This window comes from Notamacropus eugenii, chromosome 5 (assembly GCF_028372415.1).
Source record: "Notamacropus eugenii isolate mMacEug1 chromosome 5, mMacEug1.pri_v2, whole genome shotgun sequence".
NCBI classification, from domain to species: Eukaryota; Metazoa; Chordata; class Mammalia; order Diprotodontia; family Macropodidae; genus Notamacropus; species Notamacropus eugenii.
Window position 1 is genome coordinate 40022085 of NC_092876.1, and position 15965 is coordinate 40038049.

The following is a 15965-nucleotide window of genomic DNA, read 5'->3' on the forward strand; positions in this document are numbered from 1 at the left end:
GTACGAAGGAGGCCTGATCTTAAGAGTTCTGAGTGCTGGGACGATCACTGATTTCTTCCTGTAGCATTCTAGTTGGAAGCAGGATGAAGAGGCTAGACCTCACTGGGCTGCCAGACTAGGCATTTGTCTGACTGTCCTTTCCTACTCCACATTGAGTGTGTGTGTGTGTATGTGTGTGTGTCTTCGCATGTGTGTTTGCATATGCACATGTCTGTGAGCATTGGTATGTGAGTATCTGAGCATGTCTTTCCAGGTCTGCATGTATCTGTGTTTCTATCTTTCTATTCCTATGTCTGTGCATGCCTTTGTCTGTGTGTCTGTGCACGTCTGAATATTTCTGCCTGCATGTTTGTGCATGTTTTTGTATGTTTGTTTATCTGTGTTTGTCTGCATAGTTCTGTGTTCATGCATACCTGTACATTTCTTTGTGTGCGTACCTTTATATATCTGTCTATACATCTGTGTGCACATCCACATATCTGTATCTATAGGCATGTCTGTATGTGTTTGCAACATGTCTGTGTTTTTCCATCCATGTGTCTGTGAATCCCTTTGTCTCTGTGTCTGTCTGTTTGTATATGTACATGTTGTATATTTCTGCCTGTATGTTTTTGCATGTTTTGTATGTTCATGGACCTGTATGTTTCTGTGTATCTATGTATGTATATTTCTGCCTATGTTCATACATATATTTTTTATCTTTATGTGTACCTGTTTTGTACATCTGTATGATATGCCTGTATGTACCTCTACATGTCTGTGTGTCTGCTTGTGTCTGTCGGTATGTCTATGTGCATTTCCATCTTTATGACTATGCGTGTCTTTGTGTATCTGTCCCTGTTTTTATATCGCTATGTATGTCTGTGTCTGTGCATGTCTGTATATTTCTATCTATATATCTGTTTATGTCTTTCTGTGTGACTGCATATATGTGCGTGCCTGAGTTATGGTCTGTGTGTACATACGTGTAGGTTGTTCTAACTGTGTGGGACTGAAGGTACAGGAAGGATATTCACTCCCTGAGTGCAGAGATAACTCCCTTCTACCAGAAATGGGAATAGGGGTGGAGGGGCAGAGGTCAGAGGATGTCCCAGCCTATAGGAAGAACTGAGCCCCTTCAAAGAGGGGTGTGTGCGGGGGAGTGGGTGTATGTACACAAACACATACACAAACACACACAGAGGTGTGCACATGACCTAGAGAACAGCTCTGTGTCCAAATAAACTATGTCCTTGGTCTTGATAACCTCCAGTGATAGAATAATCGATAGGTTCCCATCAGGTTAATGAATGAGGAAAGAGTACTGTCCTTGACTTGAAGGCTCAAAAACAAGATAGAGGAATCAACCTTCCACACACACCTTTCCCAATCTTCCTTTCCCTTTACAAACCCAACAAACCAAACTTTGGATTCCTCTCTTAGTTACTTCAACAGAAGAATCATGTAATGCAAAAAGCAGTGGGTCTAGAGTTGGAAGCTTTGGGTTCAGATTCCAGCTTTGCTACTTATTCACAGTGTGACTTTGAGCCTCTCTGGGCCTCAGTTTCCTCATGTGTAAGAAGAGGGGGTGGACGAGATGTTCTCTTAGACCCCTTCCAGCTCCAGCAGTCACTTCATTGATTTGAACAAGCTAAGGCATGTCCAGAAGCAAGCAGACAGGACAGTGCAGCGATGGAAGTAACTGCTAAATGGGAATTGATTCAATGACCTCAAGAAATAAAACCTCAATAAGACTTGGGCAAGACATCATTACCATCTTCTAGTACTTGAAAGTGTACCTTGTGGAAAAGAATCAGACTAATTTTATTAGGCCCCATAAAGTAGAACCAAGAGCAATGGGAGATGTTTCCAAGAAGTAGATTTCAGCTCAATAGAAGGGAAAAACAAAACTTAGTAACAATAAGAGTTGTCCCAGAATGAAACAGGCTTCCTCACAAAGTAGTGAGTTCCCTGCCATTGTGGGTCTCCAAGCAGACTTGGATGACCACTTCTTGGGATATCTTTAAGTGGAGTTGGTTGGAGTGGATGTCCACAGAGGTCCTGTTCAACTCTGAGGCTGTGATTTGGGGAGTCTGGGAGTTTTATAACTACATGGGAGGTGGGGGCAAGGTTGTGGAGAAATCACATGGTGGTGTTGCCAAAGGGTGACTAGGCCTTTAAAACAACTCGGGTCATAGATTCCAACCTGGAAGGGACCCTGGAGGTCATCTATTGCTGACTGCCCCCCAGATGGTGGGAATACCCTCCCTCCTCACCTCTGCCTCTTGTCTTCCCTCATGTCTTGGCTAAAGTCCCACCTTCTGCCTTCCCCAATTAGTGCCTTGACTCTGAGATTAGTTCCCATTTATCCTCTCTATATCTTATTTGAACATAACTGTTTACATGTGTTTCTTCCATTAGACTATAAGCTCCTTGAGGTCAGTGATCGATTTTCTACTTTTCTTTGTATCCCCTAGGCTTAGCACAGTGCACATAATAGGTGCTTAATAAATGCTTGTTATCTTGACTGAATTTATAGATGACAAAACTGAGAACAACCCAGAGATGATAAATTCTCCTCCTCCCACCCCTGTGTAATTTAATCATTTTATTAATAAGGCAAGTATATTATTGACAAAAGTTGGCTGTCTCTCTTAGGCTGAAGATAATCATGGCAGGAGGCTCACAGTTTATATATCCTACAAAGAGCAGGTATTTCTGAGGGGCTGAGAGTGACATCATGCCATCTTTGGACTGGGAAACTATCTCTATACTTAGACCACCCCCAGTTTTGGACTATCTAGACAAAAGGATCTGTCTCCACCTGAGCCCAAGTAGAGTACAATGAGTTTCCCCATCTTATATTAAATTCCTTGTAAATTCCTGGTCAAATTCTTAATCAGTGCGGATCCAGGATTTGAAATTTGACTCTACATGACATGACATGACATGACCTTGGAGGTCACTTTCAACTCTTTAGAAAGGAAATAGGCATTTATTATTCACCTACTGTGTGCTAAGCACTTTACAAATATTATCTCATTTGAGCCTTGCAACAGTCCTGGGATGTGGGTGCTATTGTTATTCCTATTTTGCAGATGAGGAAACTAAGGCAAGCAAAGGTGAAGTGACTTGCCCAGGGTCACACTCTTAGGAAATATCTGAACCAAAATTTGAACTCAGGTCTCCCTGACTCCAAATTAGGGGAACCTAAGGAATGAGGGGGTGTGAGGATAAATCACATTATGAAGACTATTGAGAGTTTGCCTTGAAAAGGCAAAGGTGGTACAGTGGATAGAATGTTGGACCTGGAGTCAAGAGGACCAGAGTTCAAATCTGGTCTTAGACATTTATTACCTGTGTGACCCTGGGCAAGTTTTCCTTGGTGTCCCCATCTGTAAAATGAGCTGAAGAAGGAAATGACAAACTACTCTAGTATCTTTGCCAAGAAAAAAACCCCACATAGGGTCACTGAGAGTCAGACACAACTGAACAACAACTTCCTTACTCCAGACCCAGAACTCTATCCTCTGTACAACCTAGCTGCCTTTTCAAGGCAAAGACAACTCAGTAATCTTCATGGTTTGATTTACCCCATTTCCCAGGTTTCCCTTCCTACTCATAACTTGTGGGCCACCCCTTCAGTGTTTAATGATGAACACTTAGCTAGACCAACCCTCAAAGGAAAGATACAAGTCATTTATTGAACCTGTGTTTGAAGTCTTTTCAGGTTGGTAGAAATTGGTAATCATCTGTGGGTCTAATAAATATCCTTTAGTGATAGGATAATGGATTTATTTTTTTTTAATTTTTTCTTTCTTTTTTAAATTTTATTTATTTATTTATTTTAATGGTCTACAATCACTACCATAAAACTTAGATTTTTACCACCCCCACCTACCCCTCACCACCCCACTCCCTCCCCAAGATGGCATACAATTCTGTATAGGATCTACATATATTTTCCTATTGAATATGTTTTCACTATAGTCATGCTGTGTAGACAAACTAAAATAAATGGAAGAAATCATATAACAAATCGAAACATAATACACACAAACATGATCTACTACATTCTGTGAATGAATTCCATATTTCTTTCTCTGAGTGTGGAAGGCATTTTGCCTTAGAAAACCATTGGGAATTTTTTTTTAAGTTCTTGCATTATTACGAAGTTCCATGTCTGTCAGATAAAACTCTCACACACTGTGGTCGTTGCTGTGCACAAAGTTCTCCTGGTTCTGCTCCTTTCACTCAGCATCAGATCATATAAGTCCTTCCAGGCCTCTCTGAAGTCTTCTTGTTCATCATTTCTTATGGCACAATAGTACTCCATTACATTCATATACCATAATTTATTCAGCCATTCCCCAATTGATGGGCATCCCCTTGACTTCCAGTTTTTGGCCACCACGAAGAGAGCTGCTATAAATATATATAAGTACACGTGGGACCCTTTCCCATTTTCATGATCTCTTGGGAATAGGATAATGGATTGATGACTGGAAGGGACCTTGCAGGTCATTGAGTCAAAATTTCCCATTTGATAGATAAAGAAAATGAGGCCATAAAGGATGCGATTTATTCAAAGCCATACAGTTTATATGTGCCCTCAGGTAGGATTTGAATTCAAGTCTTCTGCCTCCAAATTCAGCATTCTTTCCACATACTATACTATTGCAAAAATCTTAGACATTTCTCAGTCTATTAATTTTTTGGGGGGGATGCCACTGTGATCATTGCTATACAGTGTCACTATGAAGTACCTACTGTGTGCCAGGCATTACACTAAGCACTAGGGATATAAAGAAAGGCAACCTTCCCCCCCACCAAAAAAGAACCCACTAATCCTTGCTCTTCCAGAGCTCAGTCTAATGGACATTACCAAACGGGCCAGGTTGTTGTTTGTAAGGTTTGTTTATGAAATCCTTTTCTCTGATGCTCAGGGTGCCATAGAGCTGTGACTCAGAGTTCTCAGAGAAGCACCAGTGTGATGTAATGGATAAGGGAGCAGGATTCAGGTTTGAGAAGACCTGGGTTCAAATCCTGTCTCTGACACTTAGCTGACTTTTTAGTGTTGGACACAAGTTACTTTAGGTCTCAGTTTCCCCATCCGTAAAATAAGAGAGTTGAACTCAAGGACTTACAAATTTCCTTCCAGCTCTAAACCTGTTACTAAAATGTATCCTGTGAGCTCTGGCATTTTCCAAGCATTTAAATAGTACTTCCTCTGTGCCAAGTACTGTGTTAAGCACTTTTTAAACAAATAGTAGCTCATTTCATGGTACCAGCCTGGAAAAGGCTTTAAATATAAGTCCTGTTGATAACTTATGTGTCCAGCTAAATGTGGAGGCATTCATCACCTAAGGGCTGGCCACCAATGGATGAACTTTTTTTTTCTGGAAAGTATGGGGAGCCTCAATTCATGAGGATTATTCAGAGCCTTCCTTGTCTTGAGAGCTGAAAGGAACCTTCTAGGTCACGTAGTATAGAAGTGAATGTAATTGAATTGGCCTGGTTTCAATCCCGGTTCTACTAATTAAGAAATGCACTCTGGGCAATTCCCTTACCTTCTCTGTGCCTCTGTTTCCCCAACTGTAAAAAGAGGCTAAAGGAAATGACTTCAAAAGTTCCTTCACTACCCAAATCCTTGGAGATCACAGATGTAAATATGCTAGATTGGGAGTAAAAGGATCTGTGTTCAAATCCTCCCTTTGCCACTTGCTTCTTGTATGTCCTTGGGCAGTTACTGTATTTCTTTAGAACTAATTTTCTTCATCTGTAAAATGAAGAGCTTGTACTAGATGGCTTTTAGCTGAGACCTGGGGTTCCTAACCTGATGGTTTATGAACTTGTTTTTAAAATATTTTGATACCTGTATTTCAGTGTAACTGGTTTCTTTTGTAAACCCGTGTATTTTGTATGCATTTAAAAACATGATTCTGAGAAGGGGCCCATAGGTTTCACCAGACTCACTGCCCAAGGTGTCCAGGACACCAAAAATAATTAAGAACACCTGCTGCAGAGTCTAGGATTCCAGCCCAACTGCCTCCTTCAAAACATGGAAAGTTTAGGACCTGAATTGTTGGAGAGATGAAATTCTGGATCTCTCACTCCATACTGAAGCATGTTTGTGATGTAAATGTTGGGGAAAGAGTCTGGGGGCTTAGTGTACTATGGGGTGACCTGAAAGTAAAGCCCACTTACTACGATCCATGCATGATTCCTCATCTTCATGATTTTGCCTTGGCTGTCTCCCCTGCCTTCCCCTCCCAAAAGCCCCAGTTTTCTTCAGGACTCAGTTCAAATGCCATCTTTTGCAGGAGCCATTTCCTGGTTCTTTCTGGGGACATGCTGCACAGTTCCACCACTGGAGTCCTTCCTTCTCTTGTCTTTCCGTGCAGTTGTGGGCCCAACTTATTGTCTATTGGTATAAAGCAGTTCTTAATCTTTCTGTTCTCAGTACCCCTTTATACTCTTAAAAATATTGAGGACATCCCCCTTCCCCCAAAGAATTTTTGCTTATATGGGTTACTGCTATCAATATTTACCATATGAAGAATAAAAACATGTTAGAATTTTTATGAAAATAGTTTTGACCTCATAGGTCCTCCTGAAAGAGTCTCAAGGACCTTCAAGTACTCCTAGACCACACCTTGAGAACAGCTGGCATAGAGAACTGAACTACCAAAAGGAAAGCCTCTCCATCAGTATAGAGTAGTAGCTGCCTCAGCAGCTTGCCTGGGGTACTGGCGGGTTGACTTGCTTATCCCATATGGGTCTGAAGCAGAAATTTGACCTCGGTTCTTTCTTATTCTAAGATTGGCTCTCTTTCCACCATCCACATAACTTTTTCCAGAATCATTACTAGAATATTGACATTAAGAAGATGAGTTTTTCTTATCAGGAGAAGCTATGGGTTATTGAAAGTGCTATGTAATTCCTCATTTACAAACCAGCCTGCTCTTATCCCACTATGCCTGATTTCATCTTCCTTCAAGATATATTTAATATATGTATTCTGATGGCCAAGCTCTATGGGCTTTCTATCCAGCTGCATATTATAACATGAACAATAAGTTTCAGAGAATTTCACTATTCATCCGCCTGTTTTTTCTTGTGTGGATTGTTAGATTAATTTCGTTTGAGTGAGTGTGGATCTCACTGAGGAAACTCCAGTTCAACACAGTGTCATCCTCAAACAGAAACATATAGAGGACCTCACTATCAATGGGTTCCTCTTCGATCTGGAATCTGTGCTGCTCCTCCTCCATGAACATGTCAGACATGTTTAGCAAACACATGACTCCCAGTTTTGTGCCCTGCTCAGTATTAATTATCAGAGTCTTGCCAATGATACATTTTGTGTCTTTCAAAAAATCCTGTATGATAATTAACTTATGCGTAGAAGACACCCTAGAGGAGAGCATTAAAGGTATGATTTTTTCTCTACAAAATCTATCCATATTTCTAAAGTCAACTATTTCTTCCATCAATTCCAGCAGAGTTTCAACCCTTAATCCCAATTGTGCTCAGGTGGTATAAGGAATTTATAATAATAATGATGATTATGATGATAGCTAGCATTTATGTAGAACCTACTGTATGCCAGGGCACTATGCTGACCTCTTAGAAATAGAACTAACCAGCAAAAAGATGGGAAACACAATTGGACCAGGTCATAGATACCCAGAGAAATTCTGTGCTGGGAGAGGGGATAGAGAACAATTTTGAGGGTGTTGGGGTAGGCGATTCTTAAGATATCTCAAAAAGGAGAGGGGGCATCAAAGGTTTGAAAAAAAATCACAGATGTCCTTATAGGCAGACTGTCAATAAATGCAAACCTATATCCTTTTTTTCCCCGTAAAAAAATCTTTATAAGAATAATTTACACTTGAGGACATCCTTGATGAAAATTCGAGAAGGCAATAGGCAGGTTTGCCCAAATGAATTTCTGTAGCAGACCTCATTTTTATAGTCACACAATTGAGTGAGACCACAAGATCCCCTGGTGTTTATGGTTTGTTGAATACTTAAAAAAAAACTTTTATTAACTTCAAGATGTATCTTAAGCACTATCTTCTATGTGAATGCTTTTTTGCTAGTACCTTCCCTCTTAAGCCCCTTTTACTTCATGATTTGTTTTTATTCTCTTCATATTTAATCTGTAATTTCCTTGTACGTGTACATGTTTTCTCCCTCGTTGGGGTGTGAGTTCCTTGACACATTTGTTTTCTGTACTTATATCTCTAGTTTAGCACAGTGCATGTAATGTAGTTGGTGATTAATAAATGTTGACTGGTTGTTGGGTTGATTAACCTGATCCTCATCAAGAAAACATGATTGCACCAAAGAGAGGTTGGAGAGGCCAAGCCAACTCAATGAGATAGAAGACGATCAATTGAAGTTGTTTCTAATATGTAAGGCCATTTCTCCTCTAGTGTTTCCTGAATGAGGTGTGCCATTCCCTGTACTAGATTTGAACTCATCGTAACCAGGATAAGTTGCCCCATTGTTGTCTTTTGATTTAGCGGTGGAATCAAGTTCTCAGCTATGGGTATAGCATACTGAGTTAAAACTGCCATGATGAACTTCTGATATTTGTCTGGGCCTTTAAAAGGAGACAGATGAATAATATAGAGAAGTCTGGTATTGACCTTGGATCCACATGATTCCAGAACTCCTTTTCTATGGTGAAACAGACCATGAGGTGCCTTTTGAGGTGTTGCCTAGGATCACTGCATTAGTAGTGTCTAAATTTCGACAATATTCTTTTAGTGATCTAAGCAGGTGAGCTTGGAAGTCCAAGAAACAATTGTATGTTGGGGAAGATTGTATGTATTCAGGCAGGTGTGAGCCATACACATTATGCCTATATATTAGTGATGAGTGGCCACCATGACTTTTTGTCTATTTTTTGCTCTGTCAAACAACAGCTGTGTCAGTGCCCATAAGGGAGAGATAGATGATGTTTGGAGGGCCTAAGCTCTCCATTCTCTACACCCCTCTGTACCACCATCTTCCTTAGATTGCAGGAGGAGGATAAAAGAGGATGCTGATGGAAGAGGTGGAAAAAAATAATCTTTAGAATCACCAGAGTTCATGCTAAGAGCCCAAGGTCCAATTCTCAGCCCCAGGAAGGATTGCAAAGTTCAGCTTGCAAAGGAAACAGAAAGGAGAGCTAGAGACAGCACCAAGTCCTAACTGGGCTCTTGTGGGTGCCCATATCTCAGGTTAACCCAGGTAGAGTGAGGGTCAGTCTGCATCCACTGTGAAGGAATGCCCACTGTCAGAAGGTATGTTAGGAGACTGGCCAAGTTCTGAGAATTTCCACAGAAAGGGAGTGGAAGGGGACAACCTCCATTTCCTGCTGCTTGAGTTCTTACAATTAAGACTTGGAGTTGGAGTTCAGTGTGGGGTAATGTTTTGTGATCCAGAAGGGAGGTTTGGCTGCTTCGCAGCCTGAATGGGGGCTTTTTGTCTTTGTATCACTAGTGCCTTGCACATAGTAGGTATTTTATTTATGCTTAATGAATGAATGATCGATTGTCTAGTTGTTGGAAGACAAGTAGCACAGTCATCAAAGATGGATACACATACAACATGTATATTGTGTTCGTCCTTCGTTGCCGAAGAAGACCATGCCATCAGAGAAAAGATGGCATGACTTGCACTTGACTTTGTTTTGAGTGAGGGAGGGCTGTGCAGTCATCAAAGACTGTTGACTTGGGGGCACCTGTGGTTTATGATGCAAGAACTTCATATATTGCTGTGAACTCTTTAGAAGAAAGTTCTGGAAAATGTATTTGGGAAGGAGAACAATGAAGGTATTGTACTATGTGAGAAGCTACCTGACTCCTCGGATACCCAGAATTGGACCCATGGGCCAGGGAAGCAGAAGGCACATTGGCATATTTGCAGGAACTGAAATTTTTTTCACTGCGAGGGGAGATAGTGTGCTGCTCAAGGAAAGCCTCATGTTACCAAGTAAACCTTTCTTCCTTCTTGAGACTCAAGTTCCCTAGACAAGTAAGAATTCCCCCATCCTTAATCTGTATTGCTTCAATGATGTGTTATTTGACCCTGGGTAATGTTGGGAACTAGCCTTCTTACCTGAGCTACATCCTTGGGCTCAGCCTTTCAAAAAATATCAGATCCAAATTTGGAAAAAGGGGGATGCTTCGTAGGCAGGGAGGGGCCCTCTTCAGTGCTGATGCTTTTTTCCTCTCCGAGGGCCTCCCTCTTCCTCATCTTCTCCCTCACTTTCTTTCCAGGAGATTAAATCCCCTCTCTTTGGGTTGAATTTTTCCCTCCTCATCTGTCAGTAGCTCCTAGGCATATGTGGTCCACAGTCCCTTCTCCAGGTACAGGTACAGCCCAGAATTGTATCAACGATCCCTCCTTCAGATAGATCTCCCTGCTAAAGCTCAACTCCTATTATTCACTTCCTAGGCCTTTGTCTCTCTGGGTTTTCTTCCCCTGGGTCTATCATCTCTACTTCCCACCTGTTGGAACCACTCTGAGTTTGTAGTGTCAGTCTTTTACCTTATCTTGAATATATCCAAGTCTCCACTTTACTTCCTCGCCATCTTTTCCTCACCACCCCTGCCCCACTTTCTAACTCCTCTTTATGTTTAGTCTTCCCATATTAGAATATAAGCTCCAGGAGGGACTGTCTTTTTGTTTGTTTGTTTTTTGATTTGTCTTTCTAGTGCGTAACAAAATGCTTGGTGCATAGTAAATGCTTAATAAATGTTCTACATATCATCGGTCTTTGATCTGTTTCTATCTATGTATCTGTCTTCTATATAATTATCTATATCTATAAATCTGTATTTTATCTGACCACTGCTATGCGTGTATGTTTATCTATCATCTAATTGTTGATCTGTTTGTCTGTCTATCCATCATCTATTTGTATGTATGTCTATCTGTCCTCCATCTATCTGTCTGTCTCTCCTTGTCTCTGTATATATGCGTATCTCTCCACAATCTATTCATTTCTCTAATCATTTATCTGTATGTTGTATGTCTGGTTGTATTTCTATCTATCCATCCATCATCTATCTACCTGTCTTAGTCTTTCTATCTACATATACATATCTCCCCATCTCTCCACATATCTATTTACCTGTCTTTGTCTATAAGCATATTTTCTTCATCTCTCCACAATCTATGCATCTGTCTACTTATCTGCATGCCTGTATGTTGTATGTCCATCCATCATCTGTCTATCTGTACTTATGCATATTTCTCTACAATCTATCTATATCTCTCTATGTACATGTTGTATCCTGGGTCATCTCCAGTCATCCTGAGGAATATCTGGCCACTGGATTCAGATGGCTCCGGAGGAGAAGTGAGGCTGGTGACCTGCACAGCCCTCCCTCACTCAAAACAAAGTCAAGTGCAAGTCATGTCATCTTTTCTCTGATGGCATGGTCTTCTTCGGCAACGAAGGACGAACACAATATACATGTTGTATGTGTATCCATCTTCTATCTGTCCCTGTCTCTCTATTTGTATTAAGGTTTATCTCTTCATTTCTCTACACATCTAACTCTCTCTCTCTCTCTCTCTCTCTCTCTCTCTCTCTCTCTCTCTCTCTCTATCTATCTATCTATCTGTATGTTGTATGTGTATCCATCATTTATCCATCTCTGTCTATCTGTATCTACATTTCTCCACCCATCTATCTATCTATCTATCTATCTATCTATCTATCTATCTATCTATCTATCTATCTATCTATCTATCTATCTATTCTATTGTATCCATCATCTATCTGTCTCTGTCTATCTGTATTTACCTTTATCTCTCCATTTCTCCATCTCCCTCTCCCTCCCCCCTGCAGATGACTTCCCCAAGAGGACTCCTCCTTCACCTCTGCACTGGAACTCTCTAGCTCCCTTGGTTCATGCTCACCACCAACTCCATCTGAATCTGTGATCCCTGGAGTCCCCAGGGCTGGCCCAGGTTTTCATTTCCTGAAATTCAGTGGAAAGAAATGGACTTGAAGACAGGAAGTGAAGGCAGATGGGGAATCAGTGGAAATTGACCCACCAGCTGCTCCTGTAGATAGTAGGCATAACTGTAGACTCTGAGTGCAGTCTCCCCTGCCATCCAGTTGAACCTTTACCTACATAAGAACTCCTGCTACAATACAGTGGTTGCCCAGCCTCTAACTGGAGACCTCCAGTGAGGAGGAAGCGTCACTTACCAAAACACCTGATTCTGCTTTTGGACAGCTTTCACTGTTAGGAAACTTTTCCTGATGTCAGACCTAAATTCCCTCTTCTTAAACATCCCCTTCATTGTTTTTGACTCTCCCCTCTGGGGCCTTTTCCACAGTACAACCCTTCAAATGATTAATGACAGGTATCTTGTCCTCCCTATTTAATTTGACAAGTATATATTAATCACCAACTGTGTGCAGGATATCTCATCAGCTAGGTAAGATACCAAGTTTAGATAATAAATAATCCTTACCTTCATGGAGCTCACAGTTCACGAAGACAGGACACAAACACAGATAATGCTTAGATCTATAAATAGTCAATCAATAAACATTTATTAAGTGCTTTCAATTTGCCAGACCTTGTGTTAGACCTGGAGAATACAAAGACAAAAAGGAAATGTTATTACCAGACGAGAATGTGTTACACCGTGGAAAGAACGCTGGATATGGTGTCAGAAGATATGAGCTCCATTCCTGATTCTGACACAACTTCTATGACCTTGGGCAGGTCATTCTATTTCATTGGGCCTCATTTTCCTCCATCTGTGAAAATGAATGAATTGGAGTAGGGCAACAGGCTCTGGAGTGAGAGGAACTGGTTTCAAATTTCCCCACTCACGTTTGCTACCTGTGTGATCTTGGGCAATTTGCTAAACTTCTATGGGCCTCAATTTCCTCACCTGGAATATTAAAAAACTAGACTCTATGGCCTTTCAGTTTTGAATCTGAAGAATGTAAATTCATATTAGTTGAGGACATGCCTTGCTTTTATTTTGATTTTTGTATTTATTACCAGTGTTTAGAACAGCATTTTGAATATAGTTAAGGCTTTTCCATAATGTGAGCATTAGAAAGTTATTCTTCAAAAATGCTTTGTGAGTTCTGAGGGGAACAATGTTGTCTGCAGTGGGGACAGCTGTTCGGGTGTTAATTACACTAACACATACTTGTTTGAATATTGTATTCCCTGTTAGAATGTGAACTTCTGGAGGGCAGGGACCGTGTTTGTACCTTCTTTTGTATTTTGAGCAATTAGCACAATGCCTGGAACATAGTAAGCACTTACTGAATGCTTGTTGACTGACTGTCCAGGGAAATCTGGGAAAGCTTCATGGCAGAGGTGATAATTTGTATGCGATATGGCAGAGCTTGTGGGCAGGGAAGAGCCCTTCCCAATAACTCAAGAAACTATCTTCACTTTTCTCTTGGTGTGCCCTATTCAAATCCAAAGGCAAAAGGATTGGCTCGGGGAGTGGGGAGAAGAAGGACCTCGACCTAGAGAACTTCAAAGCGCAGTGACCTTCAGCCAGCCAGGCCCAACCTTTCTGTGTAGTCTGATGAGGCCGCTAAACAGTGTTTGCTTGGGCTGAGCCCAGGAAATGTCTTTTTCTGCATGTAGGCACATGTGCACTGGCTGCTGCAGGGCATGTCCTAATTAGCCCACTACCTTTAGGCTAAAAAAAAAATGTTGTTTTCTCTGGAATTATTCACGGGGGCTAAGTGATCTCCCCCATTGCTTTGGGGGTGCTTGTGCTCACTTGGGAGTTTCCCTCCCCTTTATTGCCTAGGATGACCCAAACATCATCATCTGAACGGTTTTCGATATCTGGATCCTGGTCCTTTAATTTTGTCAGCTTTCTCTGTGGTGGGAGCCTGAGCCGGGGGTGAGCCCCACAAGTCTGGACAATGTATTACGTGAAGAAAAAGGTGAGAGAGAGACAAGTGGGAGGGGAGGGAGAGACAAGGAGGCAGGGAGGAAGAGAGACAGACAGATAGACTTGGAGCCAGTGGGAGGAAACTGCAGTCTTACCCACAGAGTGCTAGGGAAAATCAAGGCCAGGGAAATGAGAAAGGAAGGAATTAATATGAGTGGGAAAGGATGGAGAATGAGACAAAAGAAAGGAAATGAGAAGAAAGGGGGATAGGAGAAAGAAAGAGAGGAAAATAGAGAATTGAAAAATTCTTAGTGAGGAGGCATCTAGGACTTTGTAATTCAGAACTTTCAGGTTTACTAATCAGTGAAATTCACACAATTCCCGCCAAAGTGTGTGTGTATAAACTAACGTATATATAATTATGTGTAGATAGAGATATAGAAAACCTTAGAGAAGCTACACAAAGTGACAAGAGATTTTGAGTTGAGTCTTAAAGATTTGCCACAATAGTCTGGATTGAAGCAAACACTCATGACGTAGAAAGAAATATAAGGAATCTCCTTTCATTCTCCTATCAAATGTGGCCATCAGCGCAGAGAGTTATGGAGATGCTCTCATGGTGGGGGGGGGGGGGGGGGAGGGGCACCTAATTCACCTAAGGAAGCGTCAGGGAAATGTTTTGCTCAACATCCTCCAGCGATCTGTCCTCAAGGTCCTCTGAATAGACAGTGAGATGATAGAAAGACAGGATTACAGACCTTGGTCGTGGGAGGCAGAACCTGGCAAAGAGATCTGGCTTTGAGCGCTGTCTTGGCCACCAAACTGCCTGTTTCATCTTGAGGAAGTCACTTTCCTCATCAGGCTTCAGAAATTTTTTCTTTTTTCAAAAATGAGGGCAATTATACTGATAAGAGACATTATACAGTCTCCTCACAATTTCCCAGTTGCATCATTCCAGAGAAGTCCAGATTCTTTTCCTGCTCTAAATGCTATGACTTCCCCTCTCTGAGCCTGTTTCTTCATCTTTTAATTGGAATAGATTGGACTAGTTGATCTTAATATCCTCCATTTTTATGACTTTCTGCCTCAGTTTCCTCCTTTGTAAATAGACTGGACCATGCCTAAAGCTCCCTTTGGCTCTAACCAGACTTGTTTCTGGGGTTCTGGAGTCAGGAATTGGGAAGAAAATTTGCTCATTTTAGATATTCCTTAGGTCCTGAAGACCACATTCCTGAGAACCAGTAGTGTCAGAGCTGTTAGATGTGGGCTCTCCAGGTTTCCTTGAAAGGCTTTCTCCAAGAGTCCCATTTCTTCCTATTTTGTGAAAACATCACCGAGATGTCTCTTTCTGATGTTTCTGTCTTGTTCTGTTTCAACATTTGGGCGCTCAGATTCCTATCGCTCCTTCTCCCTTGGGTTCTAATGACTAATCGTCTGAACACTTGCCAAGGAGTTTTAAAATGTAGACAAGTTAAAATGTGAATGCCTTCTCCTAAAACTGCAGTTCCTCCCTTTTCAAACTGTGGGGACTCAGGTCTTGTTATTGCTGCATGGTTGGATTCCAGCATCGGTCAGGAAATGAGCTTCATCTGGAGCTTCCCCTAATCTGACTTTCTGACAACACAGCAAGAGCTAAGAAGAGCTAGAGTGCTGAGAACTGGCCTTGGGAGGCTGGTAGGTATTCAAAAGCTACGCCAGTGGAGTCAGAAAGACCTCTATGGATTCTCAATATGGGTTTTCAGTGGATCATTGGGTCAGAATTCCCGTAGGTCAGTGTGGCTTGGACCAAGAGGATGTTTTGAGCCCTGGTCAGATTTCCTTCCTTCTTTCCTTCCTTCCTTCCTTCATTTCTTCCTTTCATCCTTCCTTCCTTCTCCCCTTCCTTCCTTTCTTTCCTTTTCTTCTTTCTTCCTTCCTTTTTTTCTTTTCTTCTTCCTTTCTTCCCTTCCTTCCTCCCTCCCTTCCTTCCTTCCTTACTCATTCATTAAATACCTTCAGCTAGGATACAAAGACAAAATACAACAGACCATGCCATCAAAGAGTTTACAGGGAGCTACATAATACAAAATATATACAAAGCATTTCAGAAAAAG

The 15965-nt window shown here is 41.4% G+C and overlaps 1 protein-coding gene across 3 annotated transcripts in view; it reads left to right on the top strand.

Annotated features, from left to right (window-relative positions):
* TP73 (tumor protein p73) overlaps nucleotides 1-15965 on the top strand; it is a 174207-nt gene that overhangs the window by 67214 nt on the left and 91028 nt on the right. The window contains exon 1 of one of the 3 annotated variants that reach the window (XM_072608643.1): nucleotides 13398-13924. The exons of the other annotated variants lie outside the window; for them this stretch is intronic. Within the exon in view, the coding sequence (XP_072464744.1) occupies nucleotides 13904-13924 (21 nt within the window). The 5' untranslated portion in view covers nucleotides 13398-13903. Of the gene's footprint in view, nucleotides 1-13397; nucleotides 13925-15965 lie in introns of those variants that run through there. 3 annotated transcript variants of the gene reach the window in all.